General features: G+C 36.6%; 1 protein-coding gene across 8 annotated transcripts in view; it reads left to right on the plus strand.

Annotated features, from left to right (window-relative positions):
* Positions 1–24,230, plus strand: part of LRMDA (leucine rich melanocyte differentiation associated) — a 692,873-nt gene that overhangs the window by 379,548 nt on the left and 289,095 nt on the right. For 6 of the 8 annotated variants that reach the window (XM_068950500.1, XM_068950502.1, XM_068950505.1 and 3 more), the window contains 3 exons: positions 2,476–2,602; positions 11,028–11,167; positions 21,304–21,430. In XM_068950500.1, the coding sequence (XP_068806601.1) occupies positions 2,476–2,602; positions 11,028–11,167; positions 21,304–21,430 (394 nt within the window). The remainder of the gene's footprint in view (positions 1–2,475; positions 2,603–11,027; positions 11,168–21,303; positions 21,431–24,230) is intronic. The other 2 variants (XM_068950506.1, XM_068950508.1) reach the window with 1 other exon arrangement.

The raw sequence follows: 24,230 nt of genomic DNA on the forward strand, positions 1-24,230 counted from the left end.
ACATGGCAAAAATTATCAAAACCAGACAGGTGTAAGGAGATTTGCGCACAATTTTCTCTGCCTATCTATGAAACTAGTACCCTTGTATTCAGCCTAAGCTTTTGAAAGAAAGGCTGTTTCAATAGGCAACTCCCTCTAGTGTTTCAAGGCCTTTTGTCCCACTTCATGGCTTGTCATTTTGTTTTATGCCTCCCCTGCAGCAGTTTTGGATGTGTGCTTTCTTCTCCTTGCCAGTTGCCAACCATTTGCTGATTCTCATGATAAGAGTATTATATTTGCATAACATAACTCAGGAACAATGTGTATTTTGATGCTGACACTGACCAGAGCCCAAGCAATGTTTTTTCACAAAGGACCTATTAACATCCCATAAGGCTCTGTGGTGTTGACAAGGAGGTAGCCTTCTCTGAACTCCTTTGGCAAGTCAAAGTCTTACATTAAAATGTGAGGTTTGGAAATAATCCACTATTTATATAATAAAGAGTATTTAAGGGGAATTTGCTAAACTAGGTTTGTCAAATAAACTGAAATGAAAACTCGTAACAGCTTGATAAACTCAGTGCTACTTCCCCTGGATTGTTTTCCCTTTTAAAGGTACTTGGAGGAAAGCATTGACATTTCTGAGATGTTTGCTGATCTCTCTTCTGATCTTGACTTTGGCAAAATCAAATCAGTTAGGCCACCTTTGCTGAAACAGCTGGCTTGATACAGCCTACTAGCACAGTACTCTCATGGAAGATGGTTTACTTAGGCTGAATTGAGCTTTTCCAAAACTGCTAGTTTTAGGCCAGTGCAAAGAGTGTGACTGTTTTTGCAGTGGTTGTTTCATTATAACAACGTTTATGCCATCATTTCATTCTTGCAGCTTCAGAAACTGTATCTCAATACATCCTAACAATATGTGTGCCATAGGTGGTAGGCTTGGCAAATTTTCTTGAGGCCTGACTGCTCAGTGTCAAAATGTGTTAATAATAGTCCACACCTGCCTTTCAGAATGAAGAGTGAACAGGGTTTGAAGTGCGTTGGGATCCTTTGAATGAAATATGTTGTTTAAGTGTTGTGCTACGTGTTACTTTTAAATACTGATAATTTAGTGTGCAGTACCCAGTTTGAAGGTCACAAGCTTGATTTTCTAGGAAAAAAATGTTACTTGAACCTTCTAACTGTACGTTAAGTGCTCAGTAAGTTGTAGCTACAAAAGCTGTATCTTGTTTTTGCTGGCCAGGTGAATGTTAAATTATCTTATTTGAAACTCATATTTTCTAATAAATTCATATTTTTCTCCGGTAGTAGCACAGCCTCTAGAACTCTCTGGTAGAGACCTTGGCTCTGTTTTGATCTTTGCCAAAAACTGGGGGAGGGGGAGGAAATCCCCTCAGTGTGAATGTCATTAGACAGTGAATAAATAATATAGACTGCATCTCCCTTATTCATCACATTTTATAAAACAGCCAGGAGATACAGTGATGATCTTCCCACTGGTAGGCACAGTAGATCAGCTGTCAAGTCATGCAATCTCAGCATATCTCTAGGTGTCTGGTAGGTGAATGAGCTGTGAATGTGTGTCTCTGCGTATGCTCTGTATACCACGTGTCTTACTAGATTAATGTGTGGGGTTTTTTCCTGTTGGAATGTGCAGGCATTAAGAATCAGGTTTGGAATAGATGCTTTAACAAGGCCCCAAAGTATTCTTTTTAATTTTTTCCTGTACTTTGCTCTCGGAGGAATGAATACCTCCAGAATCTTGTTTATTTACAACCCTTCCTCTGTACTTCCATGCTGTGAAATGCTCCTTTTTTAAAGCTGCTCTCTGCAGTCTGACCTGTGGCTTGACAATGGGACAGCAAGTTCTGAAAAGAAAGCAAATGTATTTTCTGTCTGGCGTAATTCTGCATTTTATTTTCTAGAGAACGTTTTATTTTGTTTGCAGGGACTCAAGGAGAAGCAAATTAAGTGGTTAATAAAAAAAAAAAAATCCTTCTCCATTTCCTATTATTACATATAAGGTAACTGCTAAGAAATGATACTTGAAGTTGTATTTATTATTGTTAGTGGGGTATGATATTTCTTGGCAGAAATGATGGATGACAACTTAAATTTGTGTCCAGGGAATGAAGGTGAACTGTGACAGAGTTATTTATCTTGGGAATGGAGGTTAGGGTCAGGCGAGGCTGGGTGCCTGAAGGCACAAGACATTGACAAATTCATCCTGCAGGCCCCATATCTGAAGCCTTTTGTTTTGGATCCTGGCTACTCACTAAGTGACCCCCATCCTTCATCCTGCCAGCATGTGAAGGATGTGTTGCAGTGCCAGCACTCCCCTTGCCACTAATTCTTGTCATTCACTCGGCTGACAGGCCCAAACCAAAACTATTCCCACTCCTGAAAGGGAAGGTTAAAATATTTATTTCAGCTCATAATGGCCTCCCTGATTTAGTGGAGTATCATTTTTCCTGTTGCCTTTGTCGTTTGCAGGTCGCTAGAAGGACTGAAAACGTTCAGTTACTTGGAAGAGCTGATCTTGGACAACAATCTACTCGGAAATGACCTTCTGTTACCCAGGTTACCCCACCTCCATACCTTAACACTCAACAAGAACCAAATATCCTTTCAAAGAAATACCTGCAAAATGTCAAATGAGTTTTATGTGTCAGCCAAATTAAAGTATGTGAAATATAGTTCATGTGCAGACAAAGCATTCTCTCGCTTGGCACCTGGAATACTTCATAGTAATTTATTATAGGTCATTCATAAATGAAATGCACCATTATATCTTCCTGTTGCTCCATTTTAGTGTGAGATCTAAGTTATGGCTCTGAAGAAATCTTTTTTAATAGATAAAATAGAGAAAGAAAATAATGTCAGTGCTACCAGTGTGCAGCAGTTCCTGTGTTTGCTTGGGGTTCTGTTGCAGGCTGACCTCTAGTGGAATAGAGAGCGCAGTGAAACAGTATTAAGTTTTTATACTTCAAATAGCTCTTAAAACAATAAAATACAATAGAAAACTCCAAGAAAAATAATACCACTTTCCATTTTAATGAAGTTGATCATACATGCAGTTTGGTAGCTGCTGTGGAAGAGCAGCTCGGTGTTCCCACTGTAGAGATAGAAATGCAGTCCAAATCAAAGTCTTAATGCGTTAAAGTGTTTAGATGGATGGTTAAGTCCATTCATAACCAATCAGGCCCTTTTCCATATGCCTGAAGTTAGTGCCTGCTTCAGTTTATTCAGAATAAATGTTCAGCCTTTGCCTAAGTGATCTGCTGAATCAGGGTCCCTGGTCTACAGGCTCTTAGATAGTGGTCTGTAAAAACTAATTATCTGCAAGGGCTGGGCATGGACTTAATTATTAAACCATTTCCCCATAAGCTGACCCTCATGGAGATTGAGGAAGTGTAATATAAGGTTTTACACAGGAGAAGGGTGATCAAATTGTGGCCAAAAGGCCAACTGAGGCCTGCAGAGTCTTAGGGCAGAGACCATGAAAGCCCTCTCCTTGTAATTGCAGTGAGGACAAGGCTGCTCAACTGCAGGCTTTTATTACAGACAATGTAAACAGAAAGCAATTTACCTCCTACTAAAGCAAAATCCTCCTACTGAGGAGAATAAAAATAACTACAGATTCTATGACTTCTGCACTTATTTTTGACTATATAAATAAATAACAGCAGGGTAGCTTTTATTCTTTGGGGCCCTGGAAATTTGCCAAGAGTGTCCCTTGTGCCGTGACAATCATTATTATTCTAGGTGTTTGGCTAGATTTCTGGCTAGTGCTAGGATTATGAGGGTTGGATTTGGGTAACTATTTGGTTTTACTATTTGCTGCTACAGTACAAATCACGCAAACTGCCTAGAGAAGAGAAAAGAACCACTGTTTTTCATTAGTATTTTGAGCTTGAGGGCTCAGTGATCTCTTGGAGGGAAGCTAGAGCAGTCTGCAGAAGTACGGAGACCTTCCAGAATTCTCTCTTCCTTGTGGGTATCTTACTTGAAAAAGGGCTCTTGTGAACTTGAATCACCTCTTTTAATCAATCCTCTGTAGAATTATTTTAAAAATGTACATTTTATAGAATTATGAAATACCACAGGAAAGATTGTTTAGTATACAGTGGTAGCACTAAGAAGAATACTGATCTGAAACAAAACTGTAATTGCTGTAGTATTACCAGTATAAACATATACAGATATATACATGCATATAGAGTGAGAGAGTAAGAGAGAGAGAGATTAAAACAAACAAAAAACCCAAACAGACCCCTGTGAAAACTGGAATAATATGTCAACTTTAAATCTCTTACGAGAGCTTCCCTGGGTTTCTTTCTTGGGTAATTAATATTATTATACTCTGTTTGCTCTTTCTCTCCTTTTATTCTGTTTTTATTTTAATCCAGATCCTGTTCTGATAGTTCTGAAAAGACCTTTCTATGCCTTTTATGTGATTCTTGTATTGTGTGATATTGTATGTGTAAATAACATTTGGTCTTTCCCAAAATAATGTCTGTATACACTGTGCAAATGTGAAAACCTATCTCTAAATCAGATAAATTTGTAGAAGAATCATCTAGTATTTTTTTTTTTCAAATAGTGGTTGCTTATTTCAGTTAAAGTTAGGCCACTACCAGTTTTTCACCTAAAAATGAAAGAAGCTAATTAAAAAAATACTATTTTAAAAGGTTTCCTAGTGTGATACCTCAACCTTGTGTAATGTGTAATCTGTTAAAAATATATTTTAAAGTGCAGTATATGTAGCTGAAAAACATAAAGGATAGCTACCAACATTGTACAGTTTGGATTACATGTCACTAATGTATATATATGTATTTCATGTATATATATATATATTTTTACAGATTTACTTTGAGAAATCTGTCATCTTATTTTCTCTGTCAGACACACAGTGGATGGCAGGAAGCAATGCAGACTAAGATGGGTGCTTGGGGCTGGAGGAAGCCTCACAACTGAAGTCTGCTATACTGGTAATGAGAAGTCTCACTTCTCCTTTAAGTGCATTCACTAGATAATAAGAGTCAGATGGGAAACTTTTAGACAGAATTATCCTTCTGTATGTGCAATATCAGTGTGAAGTTTCATGACTGTTCACTGTGATAAGAGGTGCAGTTGTTACAATGGGACTATGTAGTGTAGAAATTCAAATTTCTCCGACATTTCAATCTTTTTAGTATTTGCTAAAACTACCTGCATAGTTATTCAAAAGAGCAGCAATGGTAGTTTTTCAAATATGTGTATCTAAGTGCTGAAAATTTGATGGTACGCACTGTCTTATTTCAGAATAGGCAGACTGATATGAACCAGATCTGAGATTCTCTGAGCTAAAAGCACTATTCCTTTATTTAATCCATTGAGCTGTTCATATATTTAACATACATTTTATATACTCTGTAAGATTTGATACCAACATTGATTTAGAATAAAAATGTAGAATGTATCTGTAGAATGCAGACACTGAATCTAGGTCTTGATTTTGGATGACTTGGAGAAAAATCAAAATATTTCACACCACAGAATGGTAAACCCAGAGCTGGGCAGAAGGCCAGTAATGATATATGCATTACTTATGACAAGAAGAGTTATCACCCAGGTTCAGACCTAGGGTTTATATGTTCTTGAATCTTATCTCTGAAAGCAGGATGGATCCAATACCTCAGCTGAAGAATGTACTTCTCGTATAATTTGTCCTCACAGAGTTCTCATCGTAACACCTAAGAGTTATGAATCTTTTTCAAACCCTAACTGTAGACTATCATTTATTTTGTCTCTGTGTTGGTTCTTACGTTCTCCAGAAGCGCTTGAAGGCCTAGAAGTCCCAATCTTTGACCAATATCTCATTATGTTAAGTGCTGTGGACTTGATGTTTAGATTGAGTGAATACACTAAAGGCATAAATTCTCTCCTGTTATGCGCAGATCCCTTTCTCCACTGAGCAGAGATCTAAGCAATGGTAGAGCAGTCTGCCTACTTCTGAGAGCCCTCCATGCCATGCTTGCAGATTTGACTAAATCTGAGAGTGGCATGTAAGAGAACCGTAGTACCTGATGAGCCAAAAAACTAGGTAAATTCTGTAAATCATTCTGAGTTTATTTGAGCATGGAGCCTTGTCTGTCTCTCTCCCCACCACCCTCAAAACCACCTTTCTTCCAGAATGAAAAGGGATAGAGGCAAAAAATAAGTAATGTGAATGCCTAATACGTCTATGAAAGACAGCGGTAATCATCAGTCCAGGTAATTGCTTTTCCAGTTCTACAGCCATGATTGGACCAGTTCAACTCCAGGTGTCGGAACTCTTGAACTCTGTGAGCTGTTGCTTTACTCTTGATTGCCTTTGTGTTGCCTGGGAACCGTGATCCAAACTTGAGAAGAGTAGTATTCTTTGAAAAGAAAGGACATACAGAAGCATTTCTCCTTTTTCTCATGTTTGTTTACCTAACAACATTGAAATCAGGTCTTAGAATCTGCAGCCTAGCCACCATGGACTTTGTGACACACAAAGAAAACTAATACTACTTCAGTAGATAGAAAAAGATATTTGTTCCAAGTGTTCAGTATGCAGGAAGCTATCCATCAGATGCATAGGCTTAGTTACTTACCATCTGAGTTCCACCTTTTCTTTCTTAAGCAAGATGGTTTTCAAGCCAGTGAAGAAGAATTGTAACTGCTACTACTCAAGACCCTATCCCCCTACCAGATACGGTTCAGGCCAGAATATGGAATACAAATGACCATGTGTGACATCCTGTTGCACAGATAGACGAGGAAGATGTATACTTGCATATTGCAAGCTATTTCTGTGGTTATCCAACCTTGAAGACCTAGCACATTCTAATGGAAAAGCATTCAGGTGGCAAAGATCTTTTCACACTGCATTCAGAGGGGGATTGGTAACTTCTGCTTCAAGGCTATTTGCCTAGGGAAGCGCTTGTGATTGCTACATCATGTTTGTGATAAATTTAATTGAAGCAAAGGTTTCAAACAGGAATTAATATAGGTAGCTTGCTTATTTATGACTCTAGTAACAATGCTATTCAGCTGTTTCAGTATTTGGTTGATTACAGCATGTGCATGAAAGGTGGTTGGTTGATAGAAGACTTTTGAATGATAATTTTGTGCCTTTCTACATAGTCGTCTTGAATTCTGTGATATTTATGATATTCTCTATTTATGTTTTTCATAACGAATACTTTGAACATAAAGCTGATTGCTTTTTTTGCTTTGTCTCTTTGCTTTCAAGAACTTCCAAAAGCTCTAATCATAGAAAGTGATTAATATGATTTTAGCTCTCTTGCAACTGGAAATATTTAGGTTGACTAAAAAGAAAAAGGAAAGCACCAAGGAAGAGAGGTTACTTTTCTTATGAAGTCAAATTATTTGAGTGTGGGACTGGAAAAAAAGGCTTTAAAAAGTTAATTTGAGTATAAGAGATTGCTGGTTCTTGTAAATGTTTCCCTAATTTAAAACTGGAAATAGTGCAAGGAGCTAGTATATTCTTTTGATGGCCATAAGCTTTTAAAGTATCTCTAGTATGTTTCTGTTAATTATTCATGGCGGCCAGATTGTGTTTTTGAAGGGGACCTGTATGTTGTGTAATTGCTGAGAGTTGATGTCTTAGCTTGTGAGTGAAAGGGCTAGAGAGCTTAAAATTTTAATTTTTATGAATTTTTATTTTAGTCAATGTTCTATGGAAAGAAGGACATTAATGGATTGGTAATGATGGCACTTGAATTAAGAGATGGATTCTTACACTGAGACGCTTTAGTTATCATAACAGGGGCAGATCAAAACAGTTTTCAAATAGCAGAGACTGTAGCATATTTGCATCAACCTTACAAGAGCATATGAGGACCAGTGAAACTGACTACAGAAAAATCACTTCAGGGCTCCCATCACTGAAATTCAAATAAATATATAACATTTGACTAGTATCATGCATGGATTTAATTGTGGCTTTCCTTTTCGGAGGGAGTGGAGCTGAAATCCATCTTAGAAATGGCACAGCAGGATTTTGCAGTTCTTTGGCTCTGATTGCAGCAGGATGACACTCTTTAGGCTGCAACAATAAACCATGAAAAGGAAGCTGGGAATAAAAATTCAGTGTTGCTTTTGATTTTTCTTCCTCTGTGTTTTGCTAGCATTGCCTTAGAAAGACTCTACGTTTTTGCTGGCATTGTATATTTCCAGTATTGTGTTTTAAAATAAGTATATAAGATACTAATTAATTAAAATATATGAAGTCCATGACTGATGACTCATCTCTGAGCAGCGCTTAATCATGAGAATTCATACAAGATACCATTTATTTCTTCCTACATGCTTTGTAACAGATAACTCTGATAGCAGGTGTATGGGGCTCCTCTGGAAAAATAATCTATATTTGAATGTAGTTGTTTCAGTTATGACACGATTCTAGCACAGCAATTTGACCATCAGGAGCCACAGATTGGTTTGTTTTCCAGTGCTGCTGGTGTCCTGTGCTTTTTGGGCTGTTGAAAAGTCTGCAAAGCTTCAGCTTTTCTGTAAATTGGTGGCTTTTTACATCTTGGGTGATGGTATCTGATTCTTGGCTTTTGTCCAACTGAGTAAATATGCTTTTCTACTTCTGCTGGAGCTGAAACTGAAATAATACCAGGATGCTGAATACCTATTTCGGTAAGCTGAAATGTGTAAATGATAAGAAAGAGAAGATCTGGAGAGTCTCGCATAGAACTGCAAGGTAACAAGTCTGTATGTGATTCCTGGTCATCCTTGCCTGAGAGAATTTGTGTGTGTTTATTTTGATCCTGCATCTAAAATTAATGCTCAGTGTTTAGCTGTAAGATACTAGAGTCTAAACACTAATTTGCAAATTTAGAGAGATTTAGATACTTGAGATGCAGGTTATCAGCTACTGCTATTTACTGAAGAGCATTAATGAGTTTGTTGCCTCTTTCACTTTCATTTTCCCTGGAAAGTTCAACCCCAGAAAAGGCTCTACTGAACTGACAAACAAAATTTCTGCCTGTTTACTCCACAGAAGAAGCAAAGACATTTCTTTCTTTGATAAGAAAGGGCCAGATAAGATCCAAGCCTTGCAACAGCTGACCCCCAGTGTGCAATTGCCATTACAGAAATAACTGCCTTTTGTAATAATAAAGTATTTATTTCAGGGAACCTTTTCGCAACTTAAGTGGTCCTGCAAGAAAGGAGTGTCTCTCCTGGCTAAGGGAAGGTGCCAGATTCAAGCACTTCTCTAGCAGTCTTTGGAAATTTTAAAAAATCCTCTAACTTGAACATGTGTGGAAAAGTAGTGTGTGACCTTCCCATCACATGACATACTTCCTGAAAGAGCTATGAAAATACTTCACTTTAAAAGCTTATGTGTGAGCTTGAGGTGCAGATGTGAGAAGAGGAGAATTACCACAAAATTATGATTTGGTCTCCATCCTGGCTAACAAAGAAGAGTTATATACTACAATGCTATGAAAAGGCAATTTTTCTTAGGGTCTGCTTGATTGCTTCCTGAGATCTGAGGAAGTCTTTCTATTGATTTCTAAAAGGTATGAAATCTGACTTTCCAGCTGCCATATAGCACTCTATACTGTGGCTTTCCCAGATTAAAAACTGCCATTTTTGTCTGAGAAATTAATTGATAGAACTAATTCCAAACCATTTTGTGCACTTGTACAAATTGTTTGAATAGGATACCTTAGACTTTGAGACAGAACATCAACTATGAGTGTAGATGTACTGATTTTGATACATTAAAATCAGTAATAGTCAGCATGAAATTATAGGTTTGGAAAGAAAATAAAATTTCAAGCTTACAAAAGGAAGACCACATTTTTAACAGTGAGGCTGCTCGTTCCATTTTGTATTGCTTCTGTTGCCCTTAAGATATTGAGGTGAAGAAATAAAGTAAATTCCATCAGCTAAAAATAACAAAGATAACAGAAACATAAATCAAATATAAATAATAGCAACACAACTGAACGGAGGGTTTAAAACAATAGTTGTGGTCTGTAACAGCAGAAGTAGATGAGAACAGAGCACTGAAATACCTTTAATGGTTTTGAATAATTGTCACTATTGTCTAAACCAGTTGATTTTTAAATATTAAAGACTGTGTACACATACACACAGCACCTTTTCTGAGAATCCCTTTCCTTTGCATGTAAATTGAAGTAAATGAGAATATATAGAAAGAGTCTCTCCGAGTGACTGTAATACTTTTCTTTAACAACATGATTTGCTTTGTTTGTTCAATCAACAGCGTTCAAATGGTTGAATATAGTTCTTATACTTAAAACTAAGCTGTGATTTCCAGTCTTGCAGTGTTCAAAAGGTATTCTAATCTTTGTTTTAATATATATTTTTTCTGAGGAACGTACTTAAGTTGGAAAGCTTCATCAACACCAAAATATAAGGCTGTTATAATGAGAAATTTTATGCTTTACAGGACTTTAAAGCCTCATGTATAAAATACTTATGTGTTGTAACACTGAAGTCTTTAGGTTGTGCTTAGTGAAACATTTATTCACGTATACTAATTGAGTAATTATGAATGTGTTGCTGTGGCACTCAAAGCATTTATATTCCAGGAGTGAAAGTGGGTTGTTGTGGTTTGACTTTTTTTTTAAACTCATTTTCCAGTGGACTGAATATATTAGTGATGAATGTGCTGTGAAACTAACTGTTTGTTTCCATGCTGGAAAAGTTTCATGGCTCCAGCAATTGCTAGCCATTTTACCACACAGCATCCATCATTTTGTCAAAGTTTTAATGTTTTGTGCTGAACCACCTAGGAAAGAAAGGAAGAGAAAAGAATGACAAAACAGCCAAATTCTTTCATTCCATGCCAAAAAACTGACTGAAGTTTATCCCTGTTTGCCCTTGGAACAATTAATGTGACATTTTCCTGAGTGCCATACTAAATTTGATTGTCAGTTATTGAAATGTATGTTTAAATCAGCAGTGATGCAACTCTAAATGCTTTTTTCATTAATGTCATTGAATCCTTAACCCACAACCTTTGACACATAACAGAATTAGAAAGCCTTTTGGATCATTTGGCTGAAGTGGTGCCCTCATTGCAGTATCTCAGCTTGCTTGGAAACATGGCCTGCCCAAATGAATTGGTCAGCACAGAAAAGGATGAAGATGACTACCAGAGATACAGGTTAGTGTCTTCACTTATGATATAATAAGGTAAGTCATTTTTAATGTTGGAGAAACACTAAACTAAACCCAACTCATAGTCCCAAAACAACATTTTCTACTCCCTCTATACTGAAATCACTGTGCCACATGAACACCTAGGAATTTGAAAAACCACATTTCACTGAGATCACTCTCAGGCACCGTATTTCTATAAATATTTCACTGATGTACAACACACAAACTTGAGTTGAGCAGATGTGCGTGTGCTTTCCTGAATGTGGTTGCTCATATGTGTGCATGTATGACCTTTCCTTCTTTAAGGCCGGAGTAAGGCAACATTGACTTATAAGAAGGGTAACAGTCAATAAAAAAGATAACGAGTTACTTTGTGTTTTGCTAACAATTAATTATGGTAATGTGTTTCTTACGTTATAGTTATCAAGACACTATTAAGGAACGCAGAAGAAAGCATTTCTTTATATATTGTGCTTTTTTTTACTCAGAGCAGTTAAGGGTCTAGAACCAAATCAAACAAGCAATAGAAGTAATATATATCTATACATAATCCATATATACTTCTATAATGTAATTTTAATGAGCTAGATTAGACAAAAGATCATCTGGAAATTAGTATAGAAGCCTGATAAAATATTACCTGCTCAATCAAAATGTTACTGAGATTTAGTTGTATGCATATAAGGGTGTTTTGTCGGGGGAGAGGGTGGTGGAGTAGAGGATAAATACAGCTTTGCCTGATGATCAGTGATCGAGTATAGATCCAAGACTTAACAGAATGTCTGATAAAGTGACATAATGTTTTGTAGCTGCAACCTTTAGGCAAGTGAGACATTAATTATAGCAAAATTCTACACAATGTCATCAGAGCTCCTTTTTCTCAGTCACATCTGATACTAGATTTCAGTCCCCATTTACTGGCATTTTCCACATTGACTGAAAATGGCCTCTGTGAGGCAAGTCAGAGCCAAGCAGCATTGGTCAGTATGCTGCCAACCTTACAGAGACTGACCTTTCTTTTTGTTAGCAGGTCATCCGTGAAATTCAGAGTTATATTATAAAACTCTGATTACATCTTCAACTAGTCCAAACCCTTCTGTAGGAGTTAGTTTAAAACATAGTAGAAAGGAGAGGAGCTGAAAGCTGGTTTATTGGAAAGTAGCATGAATTGTGCTCATAGAGTTGGCAACAACACAACTCTCTTGGGCGTGAATATACTGTATTCACTGTTCTGGATTTTTGAGAAGGATTTCTAGATTATCATTAGCCCGAAGATTTTCACCTTCTAAAAATCCAACTTCTGCATTCAGCATAGCTGTAGCATTTTGATTTTGACTAAGATTGCCTGGATTTAATAAAATAATTTCTCATTGCTTTCACTTGTAAGTGGAAGTTATGCCTACTATCCAGCTTACAGGAGTGTAATAGTGCTGTCTCTATGTAAATTTATATGACATTTGCACTAGGGAATTGCTTAAAAAAGGAATGATGTTTCTATAGTTTACTCTTTTTCCTTTTAAGTGTGTTTTCTGATAATATGTCTCCTATTAATCGTTTAAGCAAAAGTAGTGCCTTAAAGGAGCCATTCAGAGGCAAGAACCCATGGTTCGTTTAGTGCTTTCTGAAAAAAATTTTTTATTGATTGACATCCTCTGTGGTTATGTGATGTAATATTTATAATATGTCACACAGCCATACATCAAAACAACCATGTCTGTTGTAGCATTTCAATGCGAAATGTTGATTTCAGGGAGGTCAAGGTAGTTTTAGGTCACGTTGTGGCAAACCACTGTGTCAAAAGTGTGAAGGGATTGTATTTATGCATCTGCTGGAAACTGCAGCATTGCTTCCGTTTTCTTTCCCCTCAGTCTTTCAAAAAATTGGGTATTTTTTCCCTATAAGCTAGGTTAATTAAAGCTCTTTTTAGAAAGGAGAATGGACTTCTGATTAGTTGAATGATTTCTGATTCTGCTGCTATAAGAAGAGCTTCCTGATCGTTTCTCAGAATTATTTGTTACATTGTATGAAATTTGTTTGCCAATGGTATACATATGTATCTTTACCTGAACATATTTACCTGTATGAATAAAGATGGGACTGATTAAAAGGATAGATATTAAAGGCTAGATATTTAGAATTTTGAAAAGACATTAACTTAATTAAGTTCTAGAATATTTTAGATATAGAAATTTGTCTTGTGAAGTTGGCAGCCACAAGCTCCTCCTGGATGCGAAAGTATTTATATTTTATCAAATGTATTACTTCAAATCTCAAAAGCAAACATTTGAAATGTCTAGTTTCAGCATTTTCTGTTTTTTTTCAGGGATTGAAATAACTTTTTTCATATGAATTTTATTTTTTTAAAAAAATTTGCCACATGAAAAAAATGTCAGAAGAGTGCATTTCAGTGAACCTGAATAATTTAAACATTTTGCTTTACCAAAAGCTTAAGCTGTTTTTGTTTTGTTCTGAACAGGAATTTCTTTTCGTAAATTTTTGCAGTGACCATTGAAACCACAGCTTCATTTTTCATTGAGCTTTAATTTCATTCCTATTGAGTTCAATTAGAGTTCAGGCTATTTAATTCCTCAACCAGAAAAAGAAGGTGCTAGAAATCAAAGCTCTACTTAATCTTCTCATTCCAACAAGCTGAAATGATATATAAAACTCCAAAATCTCAACCTCAAAAAGTTGTGGAAAATCAAATTTTTAGAAACTTTGGCTTTAGTGATCTATTATGTTATTAATAACAGAGATAAAATGGAATATTAAATCTTTTAAAAATAATTAGATTTTATCATAACTACATGGATAACATGCAAAATTATGTTTGTGTCAAGGTGTTATGGTCTGGATCATTAGGATTGATCATCGGTGGACCTTTTCTACCAGAAATTTAATGCTAATGCTTTTCAGTAGGTTTTCATTAGGAAAAATTTATATCTAAAACCATTGCTGAGACTTTTTCTCAAAGCAGTTATTTTTTCATAAGAAACGTAGTTACACTTGAAGGGGTTATTTTTTAGATTAAAAAAAGAATCAAAGAATCAATTTTTCTCCGTCTATTATTCTTCCTTACTTTTCTGTGATTTTTTTATAATCAAATGTGTTTGGTTCATTTTAAAAATATGTACTTTTTCCATCATTATTTAGCTTCTTTCTGTGAAAGTTCTGTAAGTTACATTTTATGCCCTTTTTTTTTTTTTTTTTTTTTTTTTTTTTAAGTTTTCCGTGTTTGGGAGGGGGTATTTTGGAGAGAGTTTTGGTGGGGATGAGGGCAAGGGAAAGTTCCAGAGACTGCTCCTTCATGATGGAATTAAGAGCAGCATATCCAAAATATAATGGTGATAGGAAAGATTTAAAAGCATTTTGGCTCAAACAGGAAGCAACGAACACACCGAAAAATAGCTTGCAAAACAGTGCGTATTTTAAAATAACCTATTCTGCAATCTTCTACTTTGAAGATTGCGTGAAAAGAAAGGTCACGACCTGCAGATCAAAGTAACACAAGTCAACACAGTAATTGCTGGTTGCTTCTCTTGTACCCGCACTTGGTCAGTCCTGTGGGTGCATTGTTTGCAGTGAAAACTTCAAACGCGGTGTTACTGAACTGTGAAAAATCATCTGGGTCAGAATGTGTTACAAAGCATTTGCTAATACTGCAGGTGACCTCACCTATTTTCATTAAAGTGATATTGTGAAGGATGTGTGCCATGTGTGAAGTTTTCAGTGCTTGCTCATTCTTCTCTGCTCCTTATTGACATTTCCTGGAATGGTGCATTCATTAAGTGCTGTTGACATGGAAACAAGGGCAAGTGGAAACAAATGCCAGAGTTTATTTTAAATTAGCTTAAAAGTACATATACTAGATATGCTATCTTTGGCAGGGGGAACAAACGGTGATAACCTTATGAAGTCCTCTTAAGATACAACAGTAAGAAAAGAAGTGCGTGCATTTTCTGTAGATTAACTTTTCAAGCAATATAAGCTATTCCCATCCCGCAGGTCTGATTCTGTGCAATGCAGGGTCCTCTTACAGCATTTTCAGCTTCATTGCAGGTTTTCTAAACTGAGACAAAACCTACTCTTCTATTTTAAAAAGTCCTGCTCTTGAATTTCGGTGGTAATATAAACACATAAATACATACTCAAAAAGCAGTAGGAAATTAGAAGGCCTCGTTCATTAACAAAAAAATAACAGGAATGACTCAGTTAACATCACTGAACTTACTGTTGAGGCTCCCTTTTAGCAGGAGGGATTGCAGTTTGCGGTATTTTTGTGATATGCTTTATGTACTTCATGAGATGATCAGGCTATTCCCTTATAACTGTATAATCTATGAATCTTGCTGCTTACACGAGGCCTTGTCATTTCTACAGTATCTGGAAGCAGAAAACTATTTGATAAACATCAAATAGCCCCACAACTTCCATCTGAGATTAGTTACTGTAAGAATTTATGGGCAAGGACTATTATAATATCTTTTCAGCTAGATAAATTGAAGTCCAGAATACCCTGATTTGTCCATACGTACGCAGTGAGTTAAAACATAACCGTAAGCATGGTTACATGCCTAGAGATAGTTTTTTGAAATTTCCTCAAGCCGTTTGCTACACTGGGGTGGAGCAGAGGAGGGTAAAGTATTAGGAGGTGATGTGGGTTTCTAAACGAGCGGAGAACCCCTCAGGGTGGCCAGGCAGTGCTGAGGCTGCTCGGCGGCTCTGAGACTCCCCACCACACTTACGCCAGCACCCTCTCCCTCCGCTCTGGAAGGTGCTGGCTTGAGGGCGCGACCTGGCTTCCTTATCCCTGCCTTTGGGGAGGTCTGTTACAGATGGAAATTCTGCAGCCTGCTATCTGCTGGGGCGAGGGGAAGGAGGAGGTTGTTTGAACTTTCTTTTGTGGTGCAGAAGAAACAGTTACAGGAGAGCATCCCATTCAGCGTCATGAACTTTTTTGTTCGTTCCTTCTGGCCTTTGTTGTCAGCTCTCCCCTCTTCTGTGCTGGTCTGACTTTGCCGACTTCAGGTTATTATTGCTAGTTTTCAATAATTCAAGCTGAGAGTATAGTCAGACCTTCCGAGTTTGTAATAGGTATATAATTTTATCTTCTGTGATTGTCTGAAGAGGAAATGCAATAACAGATGCATTGTAAAGTTCCACTAGAAAAATGAAAGTGTAGACACTCTTCAGAATCAAAAAGAACGCTGCACCTATGAGACAGGGAGGTTTAGATATTTCTGCATTCTTCTGGGTGCACACTTCTCTGTTTTTCAGTTCCTAATTAATTTTGTACTTTAAACTTAAATATTAAAGCATATATTACAGTTCTATACTGCAATTTTTGTCAGTAAAAATAGAAGGACAAAATAAAGGACTCCACACAATCTACCTCTTACCATAGTCTTTCACTAAAGGTTCAGTGGAGGAGTTTACTTTCTCTGAATTGCTAACATACCCAAATTTGCTGTACTTTTCCCATAGTAGTAGGAGAAAATAAAACATTCTTCCCAAAGTAATTTATTGCCTCTTTTAAGGTTTTCTTATTGTGTGGCTCAAGGGTGATGCCATTATCTCTCACTACCATGAGGCCAACCATATTCTGAAACTTGTCTGCTTTTCCAAGGGAGGTAATAAATGAATCTAAGGCCTGTAGATTTTTCTTGTTATGGTCTTCACAGCTCTAGAACATATATTTCCTGGAAATGCCGGTTAATAGTAATGAGTAGTGTACAGAAACTTGATTAAACAGAGCCTAAATGGCTACTAAAATATAGAATTTTTTTTAACAAAAATAACAGATTGACATAGAAGTCATTTGCTCCTGGAGGTTTTGGATCTGGACTGATAAATTTCTTGTATATGTTTAAAATGGATTTTCTTCCTTCCTGCCATGGGATTCCTTAAGGAACCCCTGCCTATTATGATTTAATTCTTTGGCTTGACATGTGACACTCTCCTAAGACTGTGTGAGTCATCACTGATTTTTTTTAGGTGAGGGAAGAACCCAAGGACTATATTTAAAGTAATGACAGTTACACAGCACAGCTACAAACATATACAGAGTATATCTGCAAGGTAACCAACCTGATAGGTCTTAGGCTCCCTGTTTGTAAAGCAGAGTTAAGGCTAGGAGTCTGTGGCTCATTAAAGGCTGTAGAGAAAGTCAGTATCCGAGACAGTATTTCTTTATATAAAAGCTGGAATCATGTGCTGCTCAATAAAGAGCAGGAGCAGATCTCAAAGCTGCCTTTGTCCTGTCCCTTTCTGAATTCCAGTGTGTTTCTTTCTTCAAAGGACAGCTCGCTCATCCAGCGCTCGCCCATGTCCACAGCAGCCAAATCCGGACTCGTTGCCTTCCTCTGCACATTCCACCCCCCAGCCCCTCTCTCTTTCCCAATATCTTGACAGGTCTGTGTAAAAATTGTTAAAACAATGCTAATCACATGCAACACTTAAAAAAAATTGGTAAATGAATTGTTAAACTTTATTGTCATTTTCACTTACCCAAGGCTGAAGTAATATGAAATGTGATATTCACTAGTCTTTTTCCATCCCTGTATGTTGCTATAAATGATTCACATTCCTGCTTGTGTGTGATGGATATCCCTTTTTTTTTTTTTTTTTTTTTAGCTTATTTTCACAGGCCCCTTGGTGCAGGGTAGTGGGGGAGGAGGGATAAGAGATGACTCTGGACAAAAGAAGATGCAAGTTTTCTTACACAGTTCGTTTCCTTCGTCCATCATGGATTAGAAGATCAGTTTACAGGCAGTGATAAATGGGTCTGTAAGCACCTTCCTGGGGTCCCTGCTTTTTTCTCTCTCTAGAGTTGATCTTTTTCCTCATCACTACAGATAATAGCCTTCTTTCACACCACTGCAAAGATGTTAAGCCCTGTAACAGCAGTCTCAGAGCACCTGGAACAGTGCTAAGTTTCAAATTGTTTAAAAAAAATATATAAAAGGGGAGGGGAGGCTGCCCCTGACCTCCAAACTAAAATAAACCTTTCCTTTGAGTATAAAATTTAGATGGATCTTCTCATTAAAAAGCATTTCCTTAACTAGTGATGTTATAAGTCCAACACAGGTGCAATGTGTCACGCAATTTATAGATCCTAGTGCCTGCCATAAAGTATTTTATGATGGCTGCATTCTGTGTTATTAGTAGCTGTCTGTTTCTGCAGCCATCGGTGTTTGATAATAGTCTTAAAACACCCAAAATTACTTACCTGCAAGCAACATTCTAGATAGTCCCTGTTGACAGTTTGAATAAGTTTAGTGCCCTTTTGTTGTACTTTACCTTCAAAACAAACTGATTGAACCATCAATAGCTCCTGAAAGCTGACAGAGGCATGTCATCTGGTCTAACCTTCTGATAGTAGGTTATCTGTGGGAGTTAACCTCCCTGCATTGTTAACTGAAATGTTTTATGTACTATGCAACTTTAGGATACTGCTGTGATAACCTTAGTAACTAAGTCATACATCACAGTAAAGAGATTTTGTGCAACAAATAACCCTGGATTAAATTTACAAGGGTTGAATTGATATTGTAAAGTGTTCATTCCAGGGCTTTGGTAATCCTTTCCTGTATTTTTATGGCAAGGTGGTGTTACATTTAGATTGAAGCCGCATCTTCATATTTCTAGTTAAAATATATCCAGGAAGTCTGATGTTTGTCTTTAGACATTGGGGAAAAAAATACGTACTAGTCATATAATACAGATTCATTTTATGCCTTATTAAGCAAAAGGAGTTTGAGTATATGTTTTGAATCACCTTTTAAAATAATTAATTACTGAAATAACTTGATCTAGTGATGGGATAACTTCAATAGCATTTACTTTTCAGTATTTGTCCTGCTGAGAAGCACAAGTTAAAAACAAAACACAACAAAACAAAAAAAACCTAGACCTCTGGCTTGTGATGTAGTTTGCTCTTTAGTTTACATGGGTACGGTTTTTGATTTTATTTCTGGATTTAGCAACTACTGATGCTAATTATGTTTTAATGTGAAGTGCAGTCAGGATGGCTTAAAAATACAAAAATACATTTGTATCTAGAAATGCCATTGTAATTTTAAGCTCTTTTTGATGTGATTGAGAGACTGACATTAGGGCTGTGATCCAAAGTCGGCAAAGACAACAGTGCTGTCTTAGTCTGTTGTCATTTTTGTTGCAGCCTGCTTTTCGGTGGCATATTTCATTCCGTCATTAAACATTTGCTGATTTTCTAATACCGATGTTTTCTTCACCTGAATATTCATCTTTTCTCACCCTACACTTAGTGGGTGTTTTTACTCATTCTGAGCTTCACTCTTCTCACTCTTGACATATTGTTTCCTTCTGTACATGTCTTCATTTGAAAGAATCTGTTCTCATCAGAGCTTTTCTGCCGGTAACACACAGGATGGATATGTTCTCTCCCCCTGAAAGATAAGGGCCAGCAGAACGGCAGAGAGCCCTGCACAGGAAAGCCGGGAGGAGGGTGCCTGTCTCCTAGATCTGGAGCTATCCCTGAACAAATGATTTCAGAACATGTTTTGTTTTGTAAAGTGACTGCTATTATTATTAATTATTATTAATATATCATTGAAAGGCATAGGTTGAAGATTCACATTTCAATTGTCTGCAACTTCAGAGTGTGTCACCCATCATCTTCAGTTCACTTGTTAACGATTTATGAGGCCATTGCCTCAGAGGAAAGGTGTGCTTGACTGAAAGGATTCTTTGCAGCATTAAATTTTGCTTGGTTGTAGAAAGACAGACTTGAAATCTTTTTCAAATGTCTATCTGATCTTGAGAACAGCATTAAAAGGTAACTCACACCTTTAAAACCACAATTTTTTAGTGTGTTTTATTTCAAAATACTTTAAGGTATGTTATGCAGAGTTTTTTACTACTTTGATTTCTTCCCAGTGCCAGAAGGGGTTGATATGGTTAGGAGCGTTTCTGTGATTGACTAGAGGTTTATGAAAAGCAGCTAGGCATGGGAAATATTATCAATCACCCTTCTACCTCCTGCTAGGAAGAGTCTGGCACTTCCTCACTTTGCAATGTCTGCTTCACATTTGGTTGACTGAATGTAAATAATATGCACTTGAGGTGGCTAGATATTTTGATTTACCATGGTTGTGCCCCTTATTTTGTTTCTGGTCTGCCATGTTCTCTCCCTCTGCATGCAAGGAGCCAATGGTATTCTTTGAGGCTAAAAAAACTGCTGAGTTTTGAGAGAATAAAGTAGAATAGAAAAGCGTAGGAGAGAATAGCATAGAATAGAATACTGATGGACCCTAATGAGAACTTTGAGTACTTGAAAAAAGGTGGTAGGTACCTGCATACTTCATTTAATTCTGACCTGGGATCCTTATGCCTTAAGGAAGCCTTGTTGTTCAGGTAGGAACAAATTGGAATTCTTCTTCCAAATAGTGCCTGTGTCTAAATTTAGTCCTTGAAAGCAGATCCTAGGAGTAACTCGCAGTGCTGTCCCTTGACGGATTCTTGTTTTTAATGCTAAGAGTTTTGAACACTGAGATACGTTCCTTTCAAGATAAAGGAGAATATATTTGAGGATGCGTGGTGGAAAACAAATTGCACTCCCTGATTGCTATTCATATGGCGTCTCTAATGTTGCTGATCATTGTGTTTTTAGGAAAATGTAATAAAAATCTGAAGATATGTTTGCAAATTGTTTGGAATTGTTGATTTGGATAAAGGAACTTCTGAGTAGTTCTAAGAACTCCATCCCGCGTTGCAGGTGAAAACAAATCTAAGACACTGGGAACTTCCAGCTATCTTCTCAGAAAGAATTCTCAGAAAACAATTTCCGATTTACTTTATTTCTGGGCATGCCTTATACCTCAGTAATGTCCACAGAGGGTATATGTGTCTATAGTGATCGTTTTCTAATCTGTTTGATCCACCCAGTGGTAAATTATCATGGGGAAGTTCTGAATAGTTTCATTTGAGACAGTAAGTATAGTATTTTTTTTTTACTGTAAGCTGGATTCCATGGAAAGGGTTAATAGACAGAGGAAACAAAGGTCACTGCTGTTTATTGTTGCTATTTTTTAGTCATTTAATATGTGAATATATCTTTGTTTATTACTGGGTTTTAACTTTGTGCATTTTACCATCTGTCAGATACTTTGTCCTGCACAAATTGACAAACCTGAAATTTCTTGATACTCGGAAAGTAACCAACAGTGAGAGAGAGGAAGCCTTGGTAAGAGGTGCCTTCATGAAAGTGGTTAAGCCCAAGGATGCTAAGGTAGGAGACTAAATGGAAATGGTAGCAACATGTGCTTCGTTAATACCATTTTTAATTTACTCTGAAAGTTTGGCTCCATCTTTTGCGAAAGCAATAGACAAAACCTTTTAGACTGGTAAATACGGTCAGGTAAGGGACAAAAGCCTTAGTAAGTTTTGTATGGTTTGATATCAAACTTTATTGTTACATCTGGTTAATGGACTGTGGTTGTGTTACCAAATTTTGGGTTCTAATGTCTGTTTCATCTCGAAAAGTAACTAGTATGTGCCACTGAACTCAAAAGAATATTTTTGCGCTGTTTAAAGATATATAACAAATATGTGATATGCTATTGTGGAAGAATGCAATTTTTATGGCAAGTTGTCTCCTGCCATGTATGTTATACCTAAATGTCTACTGCAGAGCTCTCACTTACGGTGTAATATTGGCTTTTTGTGGACTGGCTAATTCTAATTTTGTATGATGTCATTTAATGTGGTGTCATGCTAAGAAGCGTTGACGACATTAGAGAGACAGTTTCTGTAATCTGAGCTTTAAAAGGTACCGTTTGCATCAACTTTGGGCATACTGCGTACTGCTGATGCAAAGAGAATGAGAACGTGATTTCCCCAGGTTACTTCCTTTTTCCATTGTTGATCAATGCAAGATAACAGCACTCCGAGCTTCACAAAGTGTTTTAGTGCTGCAGATAGAGATCTCTTAAAACTCCACTCAAGTTTTCAGTCTACTTGCTTCCAATTTGCTGTTTTGTTCTCTAAAATATACCATCAATAATTTAGTGCAGGTTTCCAATAATGCTGAATAATAATGTAGCAGTTATGGAAATGCACTGTTTGGTAGCGTAACAGTGTTGCTAGATAAATGCATTATCACAAGTACAATTGCAATGCATAGCAAATTAATTCAGACTGATTCATTTATAACTATTAAAATGTTAACAATTCTGATATAAGCATGGGTTAGATATATTGTTTACCACTGCCTTTAGCTATTTCAGCTTTTATATATATAATAAACAAAATCATGTATTTCTAAGCTGTTGAGGTTGTCTTCTTCACAGCAAACCTTCTTTACTAAACTTGGCCAAATTCTACAGTTGAAATTTGTTAGTACATGTATACTGTCTGCTTTTATAATGCTTCTATCCAGCTTTTAGATCTGGTGAAGTGTTATTTTAATTTTATTGGCAAATAGATTTTTCATTTATGAGTCTGCTGTTTGAGCTGACCAGCTTAATAGTGTAAGAGAAAAAAGGTGGCTGTTTCTTGAACTTGAATCTACTGTTCTGGATGGAACCTCTTTTTAAGTCAATAGTTAACGGTAAATTACTTCACAGAGGTAGGGATAGCATCATTGTCTTTTATATCTGTAATTGAATCCTTTGTGTGGTTTTGAATTATTTACCCACTCAGTCTTATTTACCCACTAAGTCTTATGATAAAACACACATTTATTTCAGCAAATTTGCAAAAGGCTCAAATTTACTGTTGTTATTGCCAGTCTGAAGGGTTTTTTTCTTTATAAATGGTTCAGTACAAATTGCTGATGGTACCTAGCATAGCAAAATCATTGTAAATGCTTTTTCATGGCATGGATTAATGCCTCTTAAGGTGCTACAAAATTACTATCATTATATAATATTATATATATATTACAGAAGTGGCTAATTTAAAATAAATATTAAATTGGGTTCAGAGCAGATATTATAAATCTCTTAAAATTGTTTTGAATTTGTGCTCATTTCCTAGGATATTCATGGTCACAGTATATACGCACGCAAACTCTCTTTATGTGTGAGAACACTCACAAAGACTGCTCTGTGCATGTATGTTTACAGATGCAGATATATGTATATTTCTATTTATAGATATAGTCAAAGACCATAACAAGCAGCATTCCTCTATATGTCACACAGATGATGAGCGCAGTAACTGTGCTTTCAAATTCTATCATATATTACATCCTAAATATGTAATTATTTTTCTTCTTCAACCTTCAGGTTTCCTTAGGAAATGAATCTTGTGCCCTCTTTGTTCATCAATTCCCCTCCCCAATAATTATTGAGCTTTTTGACCAGCTTCGGCCAAATTTAATGCAGAGGTGGTATTATCAAAAATATTAATATTTCCCAGGCTTTCTAAAAGTAGTTAGAAGAAGATGCCCGTTTGTTGCAAATATGAGGAAGACTAAGTGCACCCTGTATTAGGCATCAGAAAAACTCCTTAAGAAGTTAACATAGTGATACGAGACCCCGTTGATTACAAGCTTCCTGAGAATCCTTTCCTGCCTCCTCCTGTGGTAGTAGCCACTATGTAAGAATATGCTTGCCAGGAGCGGAGCTGGGGTGATTAACGGTCATATTTGTGGATGTCACAAGGAAATATTGTTCTGCCAGGTGTAAAATCTACAGTGAACCTGTCAGGTTTGCTATATCAGAAAAAAAAATCTAAATCTAAGTTAGTTCCCTCCCCGCCATTATGGTAAGCAGGAGATGGTATGGCTTATTCAGCATAAAAAGCAGACTGATGATCTAAAGAGGCTGTGATGTGGGGAGTTGTTTTCATTTTAGTCTTGACATAAAATACTTGGGAGAGCAAAATACCCCACCAAGAAAAAATACACAAAATGAGAATAAAAGCAAGAAATTTCCATCTGACTAGCTTGTGTTTACTCAAATGCAAAAGTATATAGCAATCACCAGTCATCACTAAGTCATAAATATTTTATTTTGTATAAATTTTTAGACTTTCATTTTTCTCTATTTTTTCATATTTTTTAACAGAGCACTGCATTTTCTTAT

The sequence above is a fragment of the Struthio camelus genome, chromosome 7, assembly GCF_040807025.1.
Source record: "Struthio camelus isolate bStrCam1 chromosome 7, bStrCam1.hap1, whole genome shotgun sequence".
Lineage (NCBI taxonomy): Eukaryota > Metazoa > Chordata > Aves > Struthioniformes > Struthionidae > Struthio > Struthio camelus.